The 23,330-nt window shown below is 39.1% G+C and overlaps 1 protein-coding gene across 32 annotated transcripts in view; it reads right to left on the bottom strand.

The window, feature by feature from the left end:
- The window catches only part of Nrcam (neuronal cell adhesion molecule), a 261,656-nt gene that overhangs the window by 49,541 nt on the left and 188,785 nt on the right, over positions 1 to 23,330 (bottom strand). For 19 of the 32 annotated variants that reach the window (XM_029484544.1, XM_029484542.1, XM_029484541.1 and 16 more), the window contains 8 exons: positions 16,689 to 16,890; positions 14,491 to 14,508; positions 12,210 to 12,315; positions 9,961 to 10,157; positions 8,577 to 8,699; positions 4,703 to 4,873; positions 4,162 to 4,218; positions 2,263 to 2,374 (listed from right to left, as the gene is read on the bottom strand). In XM_029484544.1, the coding sequence (XP_029340404.1) occupies positions 2,263 to 2,374; positions 4,162 to 4,218; positions 4,703 to 4,873; positions 8,577 to 8,699; positions 9,961 to 10,157; positions 12,210 to 12,315; positions 14,491 to 14,508; positions 16,689 to 16,794 (890 nt within the window). In that variant the 5' untranslated portion in view covers positions 16,795 to 16,890. The remainder of the gene's footprint in view (positions 1 to 2,262; positions 2,375 to 4,161; positions 4,219 to 4,702; positions 4,874 to 8,576; positions 8,700 to 9,960; positions 10,158 to 12,209; positions 12,316 to 14,490; positions 14,509 to 16,688; positions 16,891 to 23,330) is intronic. The other 13 variants (XM_029484549.1, XM_029484550.1, XM_029484567.1 and 10 more) reach the window with 3 other exon arrangements.

Below are 23,330 nucleotides of genomic sequence, written 5' to 3'. Positions count from 1 at the left end.
ATCTCAGTGATGCTGCACCCTAGGCATGGATGGCTTTACTCAGGGGACCTAATCTTTTCTTCAAAGTTCTGCTCAGTGAGGATGCTCTACAGACTTGTACTATGCCAATCAAGCAAATTACTATTAAGCTAATCATATTGATTAATTTAATCCGCTAGCATTAAAAATATATAGTGAATCAACTCCCATGCCCATCATGCCTCTGGATTTTATATATATTTACAAGTCAACCTGATGAAACCTCCTATTTTTATGACATTCCGATGATGTGAATCAAATGACTAATGATTAGAATTATTTTCTTCACTTTACTATTAGTGAAATTTCAAAATACCATTATGCTAGCTGATAGTAGATCAGATTAATGTTATTCTAGTTCTCACTCAATTTTGCTATTTTAAATCAGGAAAATCCAAACAAAAGACTTAAGAAAGAAAAGCCAGAATATTGCTTGGAGTTAGAGCTTTCTCAACGGCTCAGGGGGCCCCTTAAATTCTTCTCTGACCTTGGTTCCCTGACTTCCTTGTGCCTTCGCATCTCCAGTTGTCTTAATATGAAGATGGTTGGCTTGTATAACATCTTCAGAATTTATGTGAGATAAAATTTTTTAAATTGCTCAACATAAACGTGTGTGTGCACACACACATGCCTGTGTGCTCAGCCACGTGTGGCAGGAAGACAGCAAGGAAAAAGGGCCGATCCAGACCCTCAGGACATCACCCTATTTGTTATCAGAGTTTCGAGAGGGATTTAATGACCACTTGTAAAAGGTAGCTTTGTTTGGATGAACAAAATGACAGCATATAAATCTGATGAAGTGGCTTCTAAAATTAGCACACGCTGTAAACATGCAAAGCTGCAGACGTGAGATCAGTCTCGAAGTGTTAGTCCCATGTGGAATCTGACACATATGACGTCCCCTTACACTTTGACCCACGTTTCAGATGCGGGGAGACGGGTGGGAGAGACACACGATCTTATGCCTTACACTGAGCAAAACCATCAGTTGTCTACCGAACAATCTTAGAGTCTGATGAATGGTTTAATGCTGAGCCTAACGGTCCTTAGTTTGTAAAGAAAAAGTATAGTTCCGTGAGACATCAATGTTTTAAAAGTCCATTCTTTTCTATTTCCAAATTATAACCACCGTTTACAAAAAAATGAAAAATAAAAATAAAAATAAATTTCATTGTTCCTAATCCGAAAACATGAAAAGTGCTAAAATATGAAATTTGTTAAATGTCATGTTGGTGTTTGACTATGAAAATGATAAAAATTATAAATTAAATTCTGTTAGGAAAGATTGTCATTTTTAAGAATTTTGTTAAGTGTTTAAACTGAAGGACTGTCATGACAAATGTGTAGTTTCCGATTGTGCCAGCAGAGGGCACCATGTGCATTCAGAAGTAAGGAAAGATCTTTGGATGTCCAGTTCACAGACAACACAAATCACAAAATGTGAAGGAAGTGTGTTCCTGGGATCCCAGTCAGGGCTGCAGTAACTGTGATCGCTTAAAGACACTTGCTGTATGCCAGGCAATCTAGAAACTTGCCTGACATCTGGACCCAAGTTCACAGTTGAGTTTTTCTATCTGCCCAAGGCCTTAGTGGAATGCCTGCCAAAGACACATGGGCTCTGAAGTATGCACAGATGAGCACCTTGGCTTTACACTCTGCCCACGGAAGGAACAGAAGGGACAGGGCCTCAGTTGAGGCCCTGAGGTGATCTGTGAGGTTTTGACTACAGACAGAAAGAGATGGCAAGAGTGCCAACACGTCAGGTGCTCCAGGTGGCAGACCTTGAGCAAGCATAATGAACTCATAGTCATCCCGCTTTCAAAGGCTCCTCCCAGGAGCACTCAACAAATGATCAAAGGTAAGTAATTGTTTTTGTTTTTTCTTTTTTTTTTAAGCCACCAAATTCTGAGGTTGTTCGTTAGAAAGCATCAAAATTCTACCCGGTTAGCAGAGTGATCAGTGATTGTAAGGTGATTACAGAGACAGATAACATAATGCAATACAAACACTGTTACATCAAAATACTTTAGAGATGACATGCAATTGAAAATTTACTCAGGAAATGTTTGGGGTTTTTTGGTTGTTTGTTTTTTTTTTTTTTTTTTTTTTTTTTTTTTTTTTTTTTCCTTTTAAAATTTTGGTCAAATTGGAAGCATAAAGCCACGGCTGTTCCTCGGATAGTAACACCTGTCAACTTTATATGTTGATAAGAAGCAAGCATCAGGACAGAACATGTTAACTCACAGGCCTTCCGCAATGCACTCCAGCGAAAGCACGTTTCCTCTTAATTCCTCTTTGTGGCTTTCATTGCCCTCTGGAGTTAGAAACGTTGGGGGCCTCTCTTTACTAGATTTAGCTGCAAACAAGGAAACCAATATCCATTAAAATTATGAACATGTTTTTCTAAGAACACAGCTCTGTCAAAAGCTGCCTAAAATTCTACTCTCATGATAAATCCATTGAATGCTTATTCTGAAATTTGTTAAGTTATGCATACACACTCTCTCCTTACACTAGTTCAGTGTGCCAGGAAAAGAAGCAATTTTGATTCCATGGGCAAAGCAGTGTCAGGGACTCTTTTTGGTACCTGTCTTTAATTGGGTTTGCTTTTTATCAATTTCCTGTGGGCTGGTAAATCTCCAAAATGTCATCACATTCCTGAAGACTGGTGCTCAGGTCAAAGCAAAAAGTGTGTCTTTTAAAAAGATGTTAGGTCTGTTTTTTTGTTTGTTTGTTTGTTTGTTTGTTTTTTCAGCAAATCATTATGGACAAAGTATTTTGATTTATTCTGAACATAGCATTATAGCCCTTGCCACTAACTTATATCTCAAAATTCCTACACTGCAAGGTTTATGAAAAATAAAACAAAACTGGAGAATTTCTAAAGAGTTCTGGAAAATTATATGCTCTGAATACAGATTTACAGTAGAGGAGCTGATGGAGTGGCTTCATGGCAGAGTGTTTGTTTAGTATCCGTAAGGCCCTGGGCTTTGTCCCTAGCTTTGGAAAAAAAGAAAAGGGATAGCAGCAGAGCTGAACACATGGAAATCATTTTATCTGATGACAAAATAAAGAAGGTCTAATCAGAGAGCTTAGAAATAGTTAAACAAGACACCTTCTGTTTTGTGGACTTTTAAAACATGTGACCTTATCTACTAAAGGCCTGGGGAAATTTTCAAGTGGAAATGTCATAAGACTTTTCACTGTTTAAACCACAAATGACGCACTTGATGCTTCTAAAACCGAATGAAAAGGCACTGTGTAAACTTCTCATTTCTCCAAAGAAAAAATCTAACGACCCCAAAATAGTATTGCTGGAGAAAAATTTGTTTTCCTAAGGATTGTAGAAGTTGTTAGGGGACCTTACTCCTGTAAAAATCACTTTGACAAGCGTCTTGAGGCCCATATTTGGAAGAACTATATTCAATAAATAAAGATGAGATTATATCGCCATATTCTGCAATGTTCATATCTCAAAGGTAAAAACTAATGTAGCAGAAACTTCATCTATGGGGAATAAAGAGCCATATTGTTTAGTGACAGATTGTATGCTTGAGAGCCTTAAGGAAATCCAATTTGTTTCAGTTTAATACAATGAAGCTGACTGATCTATTTTGAAAAGTTTCCTCCCACAGAAAACAGTGATTAGGTTTCTAACAAAGCTAAAAGCAACACAACACGGTTGCTAATTCTGCTGAATAATGACTTGAAAAACTTAAGGAAGGTTAGAGGGTTACTACGGAATGTACTCTATGTTAGTTACTGAAGGCTCTAATGATGCTCTGGGGGTTAATACGACCAATCAGTTTATATTGTAGGCCATGCAAAAAGTTTATAGACAGCACAAAGTATGAAAAATATAATTCTAAACACATATGACAGATTTTTTTCTAAAGCATATGAAATGGTTTACACAAAACTTTATAGCAAGTTTAACTGTACATACATCATGGAAAATGTTTCAGGGACATGCTTGAAGGTTTACAGCTCAGTTTCTTAAGAAACACACATTGATACAGTGATGTTAAACATGGAACTAGAAGTTTCCCAAAGAAACAAGGTTAAGTGGCCATGGAGGTGAAGTTAGTGAACTAAAGTCTACAATGAAGGAGGAGAATATCGGTTACAACCACTGTAACTCACCACCATAAAACTCAGTGTCACTCAAATTAGCAGCTATAGTGTCATTCAATTCATCCACTGAAATAAACAGAATATCATGAAGAGGGCACAGAAGTAGGCGTCAAGGGTCAAAAACCATTGGGCAGCAGAAACAAAGGCATACACCTAGGCTAAGTGCCGTTCCTTCCAGGAAAGTATAGTGTTTGACTTCATACTGACTAACTCAGAATCCACTCTACCACCCCCAACTGCAACTTGATCTACAGGATAAATGCCAAGAAATGGCACTGTGGGGCATAATGCATACAGCAATACTCAGAACACCATAGAGTCAGGAGGTTGCCAGGGAAACAGAAATGGCAATCAGTGGAAAATGTAAAAGACAATATTTAGGATATGCATGCTTTTTCTAGCATATAAGCTAATGATTCAGTGAGCCTCTGCAGGAATGTTCTCGGTCATTGACCTGATTTACCTCAGAGTCAGACTGTATTTAATTGTTAATAGTTTGATTCACATAAGCAAACACCATTGAAAGAGAGCCAGGAGGCTGAGCTCTTACCTGAAATCACCTTCAAAGAAATAGGCTGCTTCTGTTGGATGGTTTGAGTGTGATTAAATCTAGCATAGCAGATATAGTCCTCACGGGTGTCCTCTGGGAGGACATTGGAGAAGTAAAGGTCTCCATTTAGGCCTTGGGAAACCCGCTCACTCTGTGGAAGTCTCTGAAAGGCTAGGGGAAGACAGAGATACTCAGATCATTCCGTCACACAGTTACCATTCTCCTTATCAGCAGGACAACCATCTACTAATACCCCTGTGAATGTCATCTGGACAAAAGTACATTCATTCATTCATTTATTCACACATACATACATATGTGTGTGTATATATATACTCATATACATATATATATGTGTGTGTATATATATATGTGTATATATATATATATACATGTGTGTATATATACATACATATATATGTGTGTATATATACACATATATATGTATGTGTGTATATACGTACATATATATACATACATATACAGCCCTTTTAGCATTTTGTTCTTTTGTTTGTTTAAGATGGGAGACACACTTACACTCCACTGGACCTATCCAATCCTAATTTCTTAGAGCCTGGAGTAAAAACAGGACTAGAGCCATAGAGCAAAATATTTCGTTAAAAAGGTAGAAACACACACACAAAAATGCTCTGTAACAGGTTTGCATATTTCCCAGTATCTAAAGTGGTCTCTGATTTGCATACATCTTAGAAAACACACCATCAAGTTTGTAAGGATATTAACATGCGTTACATGGTATCAAAAATTAGGCTCTCAGCAAGGAGTCAAACCCAGCCGATCTCCAGACTTACAGGAGTCTATCTAATTAACAAAGCAAGTAACACACACCCGATTAACCAGAGCAAGCAGTGGTGCTACTGTTTGATGCTCTGTCTGGTACAGGGGAATCAGACCTGGCTTCCCTGACCTCATACACAGCTCATCTTATGACATAGTCCATCTTTTACTCATGTATGCATAGTGGCCATTTCATTGTACTAACATTGAAGCTCCAGGAGGGAGGATGCACTTTTTATGTGTGTCCCTACTAAAAGTATAGACATATGCCTAGCCTTTATCTGGGGCTCTAACTTAAACAGTCAAAAAGGCTAAATATTGGCCAGTGACACACAGACTTCCCAGTTTCCAACATAACTGTCCACTTCCAGGACCAGAGAACGAGAGGATTTCCTGGACGACTGAGGGATAGAGAGAGTGGGAGGCACTGATCATTATACGATGTTACAAATGACCATCAACAAACACTCTGAGGCTCCGGACTCAATCCCAGAGCCTGAACTGCGATTTCCTCAGCTCCCAAGGGAGAGGGAGTTGGAAAAGCTGTACTCCCTAAACTGTCAGGCTGGGTGTTATATCTACTGGTGAGATTTCCTCAGGCTGGGTCAAGGATTGTGTTCTTCCGGCAGCAGATACCCAACCTAATATTTCACTAAATGCAAAATTGTAGTCCAAACCCTTGTGGTCAGGGCTGAAAGTACATCCGTGATTAATATTATGTTACTCAAGTTTCAATCAAGGTGGAAGAAGGCTTATAAAAGTGTAGTCTTAAAACGTCAATCCTCTTGGATAGGAATAGTTTCATAATAGTGAGGAAAAGAATGTAGATTGAGAGCCAGGAAAGGTGACGCATGCCTGAAATCCAAACTATGAGGGAAAATGACCACAGGTTGAGGCAAGCCTGTGCTATATATCAACTTCAACATCAGCCTGAGTTACACAGTGAGACCCTGTCTCAGAAAAAAATACATTTATTTACTACATTCAAGGCAGGCACCAAAGGCATATATTTATTGTCTTTTGCTTCTCCTCCTGAATTGCATGACTAATGGGTGCTGGTAGCTCAAATGTAAGACAATAGTATGTCAGGAGGGGTGGTGAGTTTGCCCCTTGAGTTTCTTTGAGTAACACTTGGAGAAAAGATATACAAATAGAAATATTTTTATGATGCATAAAGCACCAATGCTGTGGGAGTCCAGCTTTTGTTTTCATATTTCAGGTGCAAGGCCTGCTTCACTGCCATTTTAGAATTTATGAAGTCATACATATTGCCAACTGCATCACACAGGAAGCATTAGTTACATACTCAGATTATTTAGAGAGTTCACATGTGACAAATTTCTTTATTAAGCAGACAAGAAATCATTTCTGAATAGGAAAGATTGGTGAATCTAATTTTGATGGTGATATTTGAAGACCATTATTCGCCAAGCTGTAAATCACTCTTTTATATTGGATTTGTTGCGTAACCCCACAAAATCCATAATGGCTGCCACATAAATACAGGAAGTATATATTTGCATATTTATTTGTGTATAGACTTGTTTTTCACTTCTTGCAATGCTTCCTTTGAGAGGTTTCAGGAGTGAACAAGGAACATTAAGTGTTAGAGTCCAAATTTCTCTCCAGTGAGGTTTGCAGTCTATGGTGGCAGAGGAAGTCGGTTCTCTGAGAAGATATTTCGTGCAAATCTTTTGCATGCATTCCCACTATACCATCTACAGGTAGGTCTCTTTCAAGGACACAGTGGTCTCTTGTTATCAGACAAAGCAATCATTCCCAGGCCTCATATTGTCTTTTAGCTGCACTTAATGGTCATCACTGTTGTCATACCCTATGCTCTTGCCTGGTCCATGGAATGCCATTCTGTCTGATCTCCTATTACCTCAGTGACTGCTCCTTCTTGTTTGCATTCCTGTGTTGCCCCTAAGTTCTTTCGAGGCTCTTGGTTTCAGTCCCAGATTGTTATACACCTCCAGTACCTGATCTCTAAATTAACTCATTCAGCTCTCTTAAGAACTCAAACCCTGCTGACTGTAGCCCAGGTTTAGCCTCTGCCTCACGCCTCTGACCTGTGCTACACATATTGACATGTGGGTGTCTTGTACCTCTCACATCTCGAATCCTGGTTCCTTAGTTTGTAAGCTAAGCTGTGTGCCATCACTACGATCACATGCTAACATAATAGCTCTGGCGGGGGTTTGGGGGATATAGTAGAAAAACAAATGGTTCCATCAAGGGCAAGGGCAAAAGCAGACAAAACTAAAAATCTCCAGCCTGTAGTTTCATTTCTCCTTGCCCCAGTTTCATTGCTAGAAAGATCAAGAGGATGAAGAGATAGGCCTCAGATGCTTGTGAAAAATTTGACAGTCTATGTGATATTCTTAGAAAAGGAACTGACACTCGGTAAAGGATGATTAAATATTGATGAAGATTTAAAAAAAAATGAAGATATGCTATAACCAAAGCAACGTGACTTCCTCTCCTACTAGCTTTTGAGATTTGTTAAAGGATACTCCTATTTTTAAATCAATTTTCAATCTCTAAACATTGTATTCATCCCTGATTCCTCTCCTCGTGTTCCTACATCTCCGGCTGTGGAGACTCTACCCTTAGAATATATCCAGAGTCTTTCCACTCTACTGCAACCTCCCAAGCTCAAGTCACCATTAATCGTGGCCTGGATTACAATAATACATACCTAATTGGCCTCTGCCCCACTTTCCTTTTCAAGTGCTGGGGATTGAACCTAGGGCTTTATAGATTCTAGACAAGTGGTCAAACACTAGGCTACATGCTGAGCACATCCAGGCCCCTCCTACTTTCCTGTTGCCCTACTTGCTCTTCACACAGGAAGGCAAGCCCAGAGACAGCATTTTCTGTTGCTGTCCATCTATAGCAGTGCATGGCGTGGTTAGTGAATGAAGTTGCACTGTGCCTATCTCAGCAAGCAGCTATTTTTCTGAGTATCTGCATATCATTTTATAAGTACTTTATGATTCAGAAGAGGAGGTAAATAGTTAAAACAACAAATAACTACAAGATGGTTGAAAAATTTCTTAGCATTTAGACTTACAATTATCCATCCAAAATATTATGGCCGGAGGTAATCCAATCGGAGGCCTACATGGAAGTACTAATGACTGCCCATTCCGGAGTATTATGGGTTCAAGTCTTTCCTTGGTCCACAAGGGTGACCCTGTTAAGCAAAAACCAAAAACCTTCTGAGGTATTTCTTCTTCCAAAAATAAAAAGAAGACAACAATACAAAGAAAGATATTCAAAGATTTTTAGGAAATTGTAACTTAGAATTTACATACACTAAATAATTAGGGAATTACTTTTAAATAAGGCGTTGGAGTTTTTGGTTTTAAAAAAAGCAATTATAGGAGAAAAAGGAAAAAAATCTGTATTGCAATTGCTAGTAGGACTCAAGCCATTGATCCACTGGCTAATAATTTACAGTAATACATCAATAAGACATCAGCTTTGACATAGGCATGTTCTCCACAAAAAATAGGAAAAACATAAATGTCAGCATATTTATTAAACAAGTAACTATATGTACATTTGAACTTTATGCATATTATTATTTGTATACATATTATTATATGTATATCTATTATACTAATATGATTGGCAAGAGAATGTATATGGCCAGGCAGTGGTGGTTCATGCCTTTAATCCCAGTGCTTGAGAGGCAGAGGCAAGTGGATTTCTGAGTTTGAGGCCAGCCTGGTCTACAAAGTGAGTTCTAGGACATGCAGGGCTACACAGAGAAACCCTGTCTCAAAAAATAACAAAGAAAAAAAACACAAAAAACAAAAAAAAGTGAATGCATATGATATATTAATGTCAAAAAAGGTTATAAAATAGCATCTCAGAATAAACTAGTTTTATATACATATACATTAGGAAAGAAAAGTACTGACTAGAAGTTATTTCTATGGATGGAAAGACTCAAGATCAATTTAAATGTCTTTATATATAATTTTAAATATTTTTAAAATAACCACAACTACAAATGGCCATTGTTCTTTAAATACAATTAAGGCTGTTGTGAGGATTTTAGTCCTGACCACTGCAAAAAGTGCCATCAATTTCCAGTAAGAATTTGAAACAACTGTTATAAGAAATCACATAGTTACCCATATCATAGGAATTTATTTTCATCATATAATGAGCTATATTAGAAATAAATACCTAGATCAATTTAGGGGATAAATACCCCTCATAACATTGGCCTCTTATTTGGACACACTGGATAGGCAAACACTGGACAGAGGAACTTGCTGGGTCATTAGGAGAAAATAGAGAGGAGACTAAATAGGGAGGAAGTCAAGGTGGAACACTGGAAGCAATGCTCTTGCTTTTTGTGGTCACATTTGGATACTGGGACAGATGATGAGACTGGGAACACATCTTTAAAGGGTCATGTCTGTTTGACAAATCTCACTTACTAGATGGGCGGACAACAATGTTATTGGAGACGGCAGCTCCACGCTCGTTCCTTGCAGTGCACTGGTAGACTCCTTCATAGGTCTCTGCTTTCCCCTCACTCATGATGTTGATGACAAGGGTTCCTGAGCCAGGCTTCATGGTGACCAGAGGGTCCTTGTCTATGTCAAAATGAGTTCCATTACGAGTCCAGGAAAAGCTGCCCAATCAAGGATAAAGTTTGTTAGTGGCCTAGAGAAACAGAATTATGTACCCTTTGAAAAGCCTTAGGCTTTATAGAGTTCCAGGAATAATTGTTAGATTTCAATATTTAGTAAAAGGTCTCACACTTAAAAGATCCTGCCAAATCACAATTCAGAAAAAAAAATTCTGTATTTTTATAATTTGAGGCATATGCCTCTTTAAATTCAACTCAAATTTAACACAAATTGCCTGACATGTTTTCTAAAAAACAAAAAACATCATGTTCCCAAGGCACAGTCTCTTAACGGTATTAACATGTTTATTGTTCATACAGTTAAGCTGTCTATAAAAGTGTGCTCACAGCTGAAATGTGACAAAATAGGTATTGTATTATCTTTGGTGGGAATTCCATCAGATCTGTTTCAAGTTACCAAAGTACAAAATGGAGGCAGGGCAGAAAGTTAAGGCTTTGGAGTGTAATGTGAATTCTTAAAATTGCTAATTCTACAAAAGTTGTAGTTGAGGATTTTTAATTCTAGAAATAAGTATCTAATTCTTGGATGGTATAACAACTTGTCAACTGAGATTCCTTCTCCTCAGTTTTGTTGTATAAGAGATGCCTCCTGTAAATACTAAGGGGCTCCTGTGACTAAATACTTCCTGATTGGTTTCACCTCGGTGATGGTAAGATGATGAAGAGGCATACATGTCAAACTTTCCTGTGTTTTCCAACTTGGATATCTTTTCTTACTACTTATGTGTACAGTGGTACTTGCAAAAGCTAAGGCAGGAGATGATATTGGGGCAGTCTATAGGTACTATGTGGACAGAGGCCAAGGACAGTGCTACACATCGAACAGTACACAGGACAGCTTCATTCTCAGAGCAAACACTCATCACCCCTAACTAATGAGAAGTCCTGCCACACAAGTATGGAAGGCATTAACTAAGAATGAAGCAGAAAGGCGTATTGAGGCCTGTCTGAAAAACGCTTTTTAGAAATATGATGGGGTTACTGTTTTGGAGTAAAACTTTGATAGAAATGGTGGCATACACTGGTATCTAGAACCAGGTAGTTTTTCCTTAGGTGATAAAGCTATACATATATATATATATATATATATATATATATANATATATATATATATATATATATATATATATATATATATATATACACCTAAATACCTATATAAATACCTAAAACATTCACCCTTTTCTTATTTATAAATTATGTCAAGTTATAACTTAACAATCATAAAATTTAATTGTTTTAACATAATAGTTATTGAAAGTCTTATATTTTAACAACCAAACTCTATAGAATGCTCCATATTTCTCTACTAGCTGTTGTGCCACTCTCTGTAGGGCCTTGGACAGACAGTGGAAAAGGATGGCCCTCCATTTCCCATCTTCATCATCTTTTGTTTAGATGATTATGAAGCGCTCATGCTGAGATCCCCAGAGTGGATCCTGATAAGTGTGGAGAACAGTGTCAGACTATTCCATGGCCAGTGTAGAGGTAGGAAAGTCTGTTGAAGCCTTCAAGTACAATTATTCTTTTTCTTTTCAACACACGAGAAAGGAGAAAGACAAGCCCAGATTAAAAGGGGTTTGGCCTCGTTTACATGACTAAAAACTATTGGCATCAGAACCAAGATTAGAATGACTTTCCCTAGCTCCTCACACACTATAAGCACTTTACTCACAGTAAAGCATGAATAGGAGAATGCAAAACTCCAGACTTTAGCAAGTAAGCTGTTATTAACCTGAGAGATGAGACAATGAATCTATAGCTGATGCTTTGGAGAGATGCAGAACCTAAGAAGACATTTTTAAGACCTTTGAAGAGCTTGAGATGAGCCAGGGATTTGGTTAGATAAACATAAGCATATGCTGCTACTCACAGTGAGAGCTATCTGACTAGAAGAGAAAGTGTTCCACATGACCTCACCTATTCTATCAAAATCCCAAACCTTCCTGTATTCAAAGAGATGGCCAACTACTTTCCTATATTCTGAGATCGCCTACTACTTTAATTGCTATCGAAAGCAGGAACCAGGCTTACCTTGGGGGAGGTTTCCCTTTGGCCTCACACTGGATTACAATATTCTCCCGAGGGTCAATGATGTAGTCTTTTGGTGACTGTTGAGTGATGGTTGGAGGTTGTACCACTTAATTGTAAAAGAGAATAAGGAAAAGTATTATATGACTTACTACCATGATAGCAGCCACCTTTTCTATACCAAAATCACTTGCCTTAGATTAAATATGTCACCAGTATTCCCAGTTATTGTTGCAACAGTAAATCCTCATTAAGTCTTCAACTAAATAACTCAGCTAAAGTTGGAAAGTCAAGACACAACTTCCCTTTGGTAACATCACACACACAAAGTCCATTTTCCCAGACCAAAAGACTGGGAAAATAATTACTAATGCAAATCTAATATTCAAACTTTTTTTTCTGATGTAACAATGAGAAATCCATGCTTCTTTTGTGTTAAGCAATGGCTGTCAATATAATTTATAAGGTAGATTTGAATCTTTCTTACAATAGAGTCACTGACATACAGCTCATTGGTATTCAAATGGTGTAAATTATTATATCTCAGGGAAACATACTCTTGACAAAACTCATGTTCAAAAGCTTGTTAAATTGGAGCCTTAACATGCCTTAGCAGAGCCAGGAGGTACATGAATTAGGAATGAAGAGAAAACACTCTTATCTGGGTTGGTAATGAGATTAAAATCCTTCTTTCTAGAAGACCTTGTTTCTATGTGCTCTTCAAAGTGTTGCCTGGCCCTTTAATATGAAACTACAGAGCTAATTGTTTTGACCCAGAGCAGTTCCATCTGAGGAAAGTCCATCTAGAGACCTTGAGCATGCTCCTAAATTGCTCCAAGGCTACCTTAGGCCCTTTTCTCTCATGAGATCAGAATTTGTTCTCATTCCTCTGGGGTAGAACACGTGTTACCTGTAGTAGGTAGAGGCCAAGCAAGTGTCTATATATCTCACAATGTCTAGGGCCTTTTCCTATGACTAAGGCTTACCTGGCCCCCAATGCAAACATGTTAGGACATGCTCAGGGCTGGGCAATGAGGTAGTCCAGCTTGCATTCCCCTGCACTTGGACCCTCCTGCCTTTATCTTGTTGATTTCCAAAGCTAGTCAGCAGTTTTGTCTGAAGGTTAATGGCTGTCAGTTTTTCATTATTTGGGAGATTTGAGCCTCAACCTCCTGTAAGCTCTCAAAGGGAAAAGGAGGTTCAAAAGCTGACTTGGCTTGCAACTGGTACTGGGAGGATTAGTAACACACTTTGTGTAAAAATATCTAGTGGATGCCAACACTGGGATTGTTCAGTAGAACTTCAAGCATTCTGAGTGGGCCAGCTACATTTGTATTGATCAACCTTCAGATTCTGGGAGGACAGCATTTGGGATAATAAAAGAAATTCTTGAAGTTCTATTCTGTCAAAAAGGTGAACAAAGACATTGGTAGAATGGATTCTTGGGGTGATTTAATCCAGTTCATTTGTAGGGGGGGGGTGTGATAGGTGGTGGATAAGGTGCCAGACATGCAAATTTTGTGGTTTAAAATGCAGGGCTTCCCCTCCTGTGCCTGCAGCTGTGCCAGGAGTTTGCCATCTGGAGGTATCTTTTTCAATAGTGCTTAGGTCATATGGCAATTAACAAATGCTTTGTAGTAATAAGTGACTTACCACAATGTGTCTGTTTAACTCAGCATCAAAGAAACATGTCTGAAAATGGACCATCTTTTCACTGGATGATAAATGCTACCCAGCTGTCAGAAACGGCAAACATTTTTGCTTATAGGAAGCTTTCCAGGAAGCATGTTATTTTAAGATACTCTTCTATTTTAAGATATTCTTTTCAGGGCTTTTCTACTTAGAACACCTAGGAACATTATTCTACCCAGCTCTGAAGACTAAAGCCATCAGAGAGGGACTTAAATGAGGTTTCTGTATATTCCCAACTTCCAAACCTCTACAAAAACACATGTGTATGTTCCAGTCGATGGCATTTAAAACAAAATAATCATTCTCCCCCCAAAATTTTGAATTTTCTCATTGAGTTACATCAGATTTAAATACAGCTTGGATGTTAGTAGAATTGCAGCAGGTTGGCAAAAGTAATATCAGAGTCTACATAATTCATGCAATGCTATATATTACATTTGTGCCTTAGCATTCAAGCTATAGTAAGCAACATGCTTACAAAACCACTAAGCACAAAACACGATGCTGTTTGTCTGCTTCACACCATTAATTCAAGAAACCTGGGCGTGGTCCCGTCTCCACACGGCCCAGTAGTTTGTAGAAAGACACTTACAGTCATGAAGGAGCTTTGCTTTATTCCCATCAGCATCAGCACAGGAGTGGGCAAAGAAGATTAGAGAAAACCAGATGTTAGTAGGGAGAATGTTAGCACCTTAAAGATAAAAGGGGGCACTTTTGTCTACTTGGCTTGACCTTAAAAAAAAAAAAAAAAAAAAGAAAAAGAAAAACAAATAAACATATTGTGAAAGTTAAAATTGTGACATTACAAGAGAAAGAAAGAGGTACTCGTGGTCGGGCTTGCCCCTGCAGCAGCTTCTCACATCCACATATGGAAGAACAAAGGCTATGTATGCTATAGCGGGGGTGGGGGGTGAGGGGGGGTGGAGGCTCTTCCAGGATAGGAATGGCAATGCATTGATAATTATGCTCAATTGGAAAAAATGAATGAAATCTACAATTAATTTGAGTCGTCAGGTTCTATGTGGTATCTGATCTTATTACCCCAGACGCCACGATGCACATGCTAATGATACTTCACAATGGGATACAGTTCTCCATCCAACTCAAATCCAACACCGATTTAAGATATGCATATCTCCATGGTTTCTTTTCCAAGGTGCTTTTATACTATTAACATATTACTGCTTTGGAATTCTCAGTCGGCCAGATTACCGGGTTCCGTATATAGGATCATTGTGTGTGCTGAAGAAAGGGTATGTAGAACGAAGACATGTTTGCTTGCAATTCCAATCATTGTGTGCGGCTGCCTGTCATTACTGCTTGCAAAGCAAAGGTTAATGCAGGAGAGTGTAGGCTACCCGTGACTTTATTTTCATCATGGTTGTGCCTCGTCTCCATTAGCTGCCATAATTGAGTTAGCCCTAGGTGCCGGTTTCCCCTGATAGTTAGATGGAGCAGTCAGATTAAGGAGGAATATATTTAACACAAGAGAGAACAAAAGCATCTCCCTCACTGATTTCCATCTTTCCAGCGCATCTATCAGAGCAAATGCTTACTTAAATATTCCTGCTCTAATGGGCTCAAGGGGATGCATATTTCAATTAAATATATATATGCATATTTTTAAATTAAAGTCATTGGATGATTAACTTTTAAAATAAAAATGCTGCATTTTTGTTGCACTTTCGTGTAGAGAAGCAGGGTACAGGAAGTGAGTGGAGTGTGTAAAAAAACCCACTGATAGTTGCAACTTCTACAGCAGAAAAGGACACGCCAGCAATTGGATAACCCCGGGAAACAGCTATCTTCCTTGCACCTTAGAAAGCTTGCCAAACAGATGTTCTACTCAGGAAGCTAATGGCTTTAAAGAGGTCGTGTAGATTGGGGATAAAGGTTAAATCAATTGTGAAGTATAGAAATTGTTCAGATTTGAAATTCTGCTTTCCACTGTAAGGAAAATAGCTGACTGGAAATCAGTATTGTCTTTATTGTCTATAAACAAACCACTCAGGCCAGGGAGACTATCTAAAGCACATTTTACTTTGTGGGAAATGAGGGAGAGAAATGCAGAAGTCCAGTTTGCCTCTTCACTTCAGGGATTTAGGAGGTCTTGTCTTACTATCAAAAATTTGCACTTGAGCCTTTGATCACAAAGTTTAAGCCAAGACTATATTTATTCACTAGGCTTGTGGACATCATACTGTTCTTACAGATTCACATTTAGGATGCCAAATTAGAAACTGAAATGAGTGTGTCTGTCGGAATCAGGATGAATAAAGTCTGAAGTATGGGTGACCTGAGGATACAAAGGCTCAGAGGGATGTCAAGAGCACCTACTAGTTATTTTATTTTATGTTTTAGAGATGCCTTAGCAATGAAGGAAGAAAGTAAACATGAGAGGGACAATAAGCAGGGAAGGGTGGGGTGGGGGGGTGGTATCTGCATCATCCTTTGAAAGTGGTTCACAGGATCCACCCACAAAGAGCTCCCCACTGGGAAGCTCAGGATGGTTGCACCAGTCCCTTCTCAGGCCACTTCCGCCACTGCACACAAAAGACACCTGAGGCAAAGAAAGATAATGAAGAAGAGGGGACACAGGTCCAGACATTTCCATCCTTTTCTACAGTGTCTTCATTAATACCAGGTGCTGAAGGTAGAAGCCAAATTAATTTTGATTAGCTTTTCAGTATCCTGCAGACACTTTGTCATCAACACGGCCCAGGGTGACAGTAGGTAAGTACAGGGAGTGTCTGCCTGCTGGCCTAAGAGATTTAAACTGTTAATACTCACGATCAAGAGGAACATCCAGAGCGCTGATCATCTGGCACAGGAAGAGAATCAGGGGCACTCCGCCTGCAGATAAGTGCTTCTTCTTCGGCATTATTTTAAGCTGCATCAGCTGCACTCCTGCTGAGACCCACGCACGGAATTTCCTTTTCTTCTCTCACAGAAGATTGGTGTGCGGCGTTTAAATAATTTTTCATGCAGGGGACTGAAAAGGGATGGGATAAGGAGAATAATTATAACGTATTAAAAGACGGAAATGAAGAGCAAAAATGTGCAGCTCAGAATAATCAGCCCTCTATTATACATGAATTCCAAAAGGGAAGCTGAGTTTTAAATATTTAACCCAGAGACTGGAATAATCATTTATTCATAAATCTAAAATCAGTTCAGAAATATTTGTGGTGATGTCAAGCAAAATCTGCCCCGTTTCCCATTATTATGATTTTTTTCGTTTTAAATATTTGTGTTCAAGCTCTTTGAAGGCAACCATATCTTTTGTAATAGATCAGAAAACCCTGACTTTGAGGCCAGTTGGAAAGTAAACGCCCTGAGACTGCAGAGGGGAGGCCTAATGGCATCTTCATTCTGAAGATGCTCCCTGAGAGAGTTCTGGGCATGGCCACAGGCTCGATTCAACTCCTACACACCGACAGAGCAGATGAACACTGACAATTCAGAGTCTTACTTACACTACAGTTTCAGAGCCAGCTCTAGGCTTCCAGGCTATCCTCTGCAGTCACTCTCCTCAAAGGGACTGGTTAATTATTTTCTCAATGGTCTTCTATGGTGAGATACTGAGAGACCCCCACATTCGTTTATTCTATCCTTTAACAGGTACTTAAAGCCCTCAGTGACCTGACTGATCTATTCCAGCATCTTCTGTCCACTTCCTTGTAACTATTTTCTGGATGATTTCTTTGTATTTTCCTTCTGTGAGTCCTTCAATATGCCTCAAAAGTGCCCATCTTCCTGTCTTATTGTATCCCATCCTTTTACCTGGAAAGCCTTATCCACTCTATTTGCTTATCAAAGTCCTGGTTGTTTTTCAGAAACCACTTATGTTCTTTTCAAGAAACGTCAGCAATCATTCAGACTAGAAAGCATTGCAACATTACTTCTGAATTTCTGAAATTTCTCATTGTATACATACTGTTTATGTATTATGGATGTATGGATGCATGCATGTTTTTTGTAACATGAACTCAGCACCTGGGAGGTTGACTTAGGAAGATGGTTGGGAATTCAAGGCCATCCTGAACTAATAGTGAGTCCAAGTTCATCTTGGGCTACAAGCGAGATGTTGTCTCAAAGCCAACAAATAAAACCACAAACACATAAATAAGAGGGCTGGGTATAAAACCACAAACACATAAATAAGAGGGCTGGGTTGGCTGTGTTTCCCTCATCCCTCTGTCCTTCTGTCACCCTGCATAGGGAAACACCACACTGAAAGTCTGAACCCAGTCATAGAGACAGATGTCTGTCCCACCTGAAGAGAGAGGTTTAATGTGTCTTGTCAGAAAGGAAAGGCGCCTGGGAGCAATGGCTCTCTCCTGTGGGTGAAGGGGAATATCAGTATTATCACCTACGGTGGCTTAATACCTGCAGGCTTAAGTATATGTGCAGCTTTTATTATTTAAGTAGTCATGTATTTTCATCACATCCATCTTTCCCACCAAGCTGTGCTTTTGCAGGCATAGTACCCTACTCCTCCTCCTCACTGTATCTCAGTAGCCTGCCTAGAACATGGAAGAAAGTAAATAAATATTTACAATAACAAAAACAATGAATGAACGAAAAAAAGGACAAAAGGGAGCCTTAATATCCTTGAAATGACTGTATTTAGGTAGCTTGGCCGTAATATAACCGGAGGTACATTTATACTATAACATGCAGTTTTCAGACCAGATCTAGTCATAAACAAATCAGTTGTAATAGCAGCTCAGCACATGGGATAAAGCATGAACATATGAAAAAAACAAAACAATGTGGATAATGGGTATCTTGCTAGCAATAGAATTCTGATTTCAGTTTTGTCTTGATAGACTTCTTAAAAAACAGACACACACACATACACACACACACACACACACACACACACACACAAACTATCTATCCTTGGGCATTCTGCTTATAATAAAGATTATTTTGTGACTCAAACATTCACACTACATTTAAGATCCAGAAAATTTGTCTTTTATTTCATTATAAACATTTATCTCTAAGAAGCATTGAGAGGCAGGTAGGGAATCTTGTTAAAGCATTTTTGTCTCATATTTAAAGCAAACCCCCTTTCTGAATGCACAGAGCATATTTCTACCACATAGTCATATTTTCTTAGGTTGCCTCAGATTTGTTTGATTGCTAATTCTAATTCAACAAAAACTTCAGTGAAATTAAACATAGAGGGCACTAAAGCAAAAAGATCTTCCATACAACACATGCTGAGGTAAAAGAGCCAAGTTAAACTCTGGAACACACACTAACTACATGCCAGCCTGATTCAGGAACCATGCATGTAATTAATTAATTAATTAATTAATTACACTTATAAGATTTAAGTACTCAGCCCTCAAAACAGGTACTAGAAAACTCAAATCGTTCCCCAGATCTATACTATATACTATAATGCCTGTAGGATCTTAAATAGCTAATACAATTTCTGAGTTCTTCACTTGTTACATATTCTGCATGATGTCTTAAGTGTTTATTCTCCCCAAACAGAAAAAAAAAATGAAACAAGCTTCATATAAAATAAACTATTGTTCAACTATCTTTATCCTTCCAAAGTATGCATAGAATTAATGAATTTCATATAAAATCAGTGCACACTATGAAAAAAAAAAACCAAGTTTTAGAACAAAAAACAAGAAAGTACTTACTTAAAGAAGCACGAACAAATAAAATCTTCACACTATTGGGAGGTTACAAACTAAAATACTGGACAGCATGATCTTTCCTCAAAGGTTGAAAGTTGATTGCACCATTAGACACAAGATCATCTCCAGTGCATACTCTCTTAGGGCAAGACAAAGCATCCCTGACTCCTACTAGAGAAATCACCCATTTCTTCTACACTGAGCTCAAAGGTGAAGTGCCAAGCACTCAACGACAGCAGTACATCTCCAGCACTCAATCAAACTAAAAGTCAAATCGAGCTACAGAAAACCGAGCCTTCCCTCAGTGAAAGGAATGTGTTCTTTGCCTCCTCATTACTCCTGTCAGTACCCCCTCACTAGGAGCCACCTGCCTGGCACCTTCACCTTAGGAGATTACAGTTGTTCAACAGTCAGTAAGAACCACAGACCAAAACTAAAGTCTTTACGTACTTAGATCAAAAGGAATAAAATCCCAGTGCGAAGTAATACACCAGTCACACACACACACACACACACACACACACATACACACACACACACAGCAGCTTGAAATTTTCAAAAAGTATTTACTATTAGACACTGTAAAGCCTGCTTGAAAGAGATCATTGCAGTCTCTAATAACTCTTCTTGATATTTAAAATCAATCACTATGCTGTTAAAATGATCAACTATATATTTTTATAGTTGATAAAGAGAAATCTAAAGTTTTGACAAAGGATTCATGCAGCCCTCCCCCCTCCCCTAAAAAAAGTAGTCATCCTGTAGCTTACTTAAGAAGTCTCGGTTTTTTCAAAGGAAAACAAATCCTTGTTTTCCTCTCAAATGAAAACTGAAGTCATTTTAACTGTTAGGTCACCTCTCCATCAGGACAGCAAGGCCGTTTTCTTCTGAGCTGTGTGAATTTTTCTGTATCCAGCGTGGGGAGTGGGGAGGTCAGGACTGAGTGCACAGCTGATCTCCATTCTCAAGCCAGTGATCAAAACGGCGATCTGCCTGGACCCCATGACACAGGAGTTACCCATCAGCAGCTGGCCTTTCTGACTGCACAACCTTACTGGATGTGGCTTTATCCTGACTGCTTTTCAGAGTCCAACTCAGGGACCGTCACTTGTTACATTGTAAATATTTTTATCTGTAAGAAATAACCACATGAAAGCCACCCCTACCTACCACTGTGCTTTTCAGCCACAGATCTGTGTCTGAGGCCACAGAGGGATTAGAGATAAATCCTCCACCAAGTCACACTTCCATCAGAACAACCTCAGGTCACACGGAGCTAAGTAAAGCCTATCTGAGGGTGGACCACAAAGACCTCAACGATCTTTACAGGCAGCAAGGCAAGCGGTGTGAGGTTTTAAAGTGGATATTTCTAATTTCCCTCATGTCAAAGGAATCTCACCGCAGGACTCTTACAAAGAATCAGTAACTAAGATGAAACAGTATCTTAGGGAAGATAAACAATAACAGATGTCTATTGTTTGTGTTGCTGTGAAGAAACACCATAACCAAAAAGCAACTTAGGGAGGAAAGGGCTTATTTGGCTTCCACTTCCACATTGCTGTTCATCATCAGAGGAAGTCAGAGGAACTCAAACAGGACAGAAACGTTGGAGACAGGAGCTGATACAGAGGCCATGGAACAGTGCTGCTTACTGGCTTCTTCCCATGGCTTGCTCCCCCTGCTTTCTAATCCAGGATACCACCTGCCCAGCGATGGCACCACTCGCCCCCATTAATAATTAATAAATTAATTAATTAATAAAATACCTTACAACTGGGTCTTATGTAGACATTTTCTCAATTAAGATCCTGTCCATTCAAGAAACTCTAGTTTGTGTGTAAGTTGACATGAGACTAGCCAACCCAACAGGTGATGGTGTATCCTAGTAAAAGCTCAAAATCTTTATTTCTTATAATGTAACTGACCATCTTATTTTGATACTATTTAAAGCAACAGAAAACAGAAAAGCAATATAAATATACCAATTCAACAGACGAGGGGAGAGAAATAAAAACCACAATGGCCACTGGTCTAATTTGCTGTCCGTTGCTGTGATAAAACGCTCTGGCCAAATCACCTTGGGAAAGGAAAGGATTTATTTGGTGTATACTTCAAGTCGCAATAAATCTTCAAGGGAAGTCAGGGCAGTCACCCATGTAGAAATCTGGGCACAGAAACCGTGGATGAAAGGAGCTTGCTAGTGTGCTCTCTCCATCACTCCCTGGCTCATGCTCAGCTAGCTCTCTTGTATAATCGAGACTCACCTGCCTAGGGACGATACCACCCATTGTCAGGTAAGCCTTCCCACACTAAGCAGCCATTAAGGTACTCCCTTACCTACATGGCGATAGACTTATCGCATATGGACAATTGTGAATTTGAGACCGCCAGACATGATTCTAGTCTGTGTCAAATTGACAGCCTGGGAGAGCATTATTGAGTGCTTCCCTGTGTAGCAATCCCATTTAGGCTCCTCTGTATGGGACGTTATAAGTTATCCTGTCTTCCCAACAATCCCTCATAGAAAGTTCTCAAGCTGATGACAAGTCGACTCAATGGGTAAAAGTGCTGGCTGCAAAGCCTTACAGCCAGAGTTTACTTCCCAAGCCCCACATGGTAGAAGGAAAGAATGGACTCCCACAAGTTGTCCTCTTAACGTTTGCACGTGTGCTGCCCCCACATGCACAGCCTTTCTCCCTAGCACAATAAATACAATGAAATTTTACAACAAATTCTAGCATCCTACTCACTGATAAGGACTCCACCATGCCAGCTGGTAGTCAGTTGCTGAATTCACACACCCACAAATACATGAAGTGTCAGACCTAGGTAGCTGGTTCTTACGAAAAGTTCTGCTGTTTCTATCTATTCCTTTTACTTTTACTCTGTCATATCCTATATCAATCAAGAACCTCTCCTCCTTCCACATATAATTACCCTGCAACTTGTCTGTAAGCAAGCACATTTTGCCCTTGATAGCTTTTTGAAAGGGCTGATGGAGTCCTACTATGTACAAAGGGTTTTCACATGTCTGCTCACGGTACTCTACCAGGGTTGTCTTCATGCTGTTTTCCACATTAACAGGGATTCCTCACATTATACCACATGACAGCCTTGATCTATTAAAAGAATAGCAGGTTAAGATAATAGAGAGGAGACAGTCTTTAAAAGGCTAATTTTATGCATGGTTAGGTAAAGGGAGGGGGTTGAGAGTTCAAGACCAGCATGGACTACAAAGCAAGACCCTGACTTCAAAACTGCAACAGTAACAGTAACAATAACAGTAACAGTAACATTGACAATAACAATAACAGAGTTCATTCTGTAACAGGTAATAAAAATCAACTAGGAGAGTTCTGGGCATGGCCATGGGTTCCCTTCAACTCCTAAACACTGACAAAGCAGATGAACACTGACAATTCAGAGTCTTACTTACACTACAGTTTCAGAGCCAGCTGAGCTCTGGCTTCCAGGCTATCCTCTGCAGTCACTCTCCTCAAAGGGACTGGTTAATTATTTTCTCAAAGGCCTTCTATGGTGAGATACTGAGAGACCCCATATTAGTTCATTCTAGCCTTTAACAGGTACTTAAAGCCCTCAGTGACCTAACTGATCTATTCTAGCAGCTGATTTATTCTAGTTACGCAGAACTAGAATAAAATAAAGAGCTAGGAGCCAAGCTTTGCCATCAGGAAGTAGTTACAATTCCCACATTTCACAAACACTTTAAAGGATATTTCATAACTCAATAGAAAAAAAAGTTGCA

This window comes from Mus caroli, chromosome 12 (assembly GCF_900094665.2).
Source record: "Mus caroli chromosome 12, CAROLI_EIJ_v1.1, whole genome shotgun sequence".
NCBI classification, from domain to species: domain Eukaryota; kingdom Metazoa; phylum Chordata; class Mammalia; order Rodentia; family Muridae; genus Mus; species Mus caroli.
Note: the sequence above shows the minus strand (reverse complement) of the source record. Positions and strands in the feature narration are given on the sequence as shown.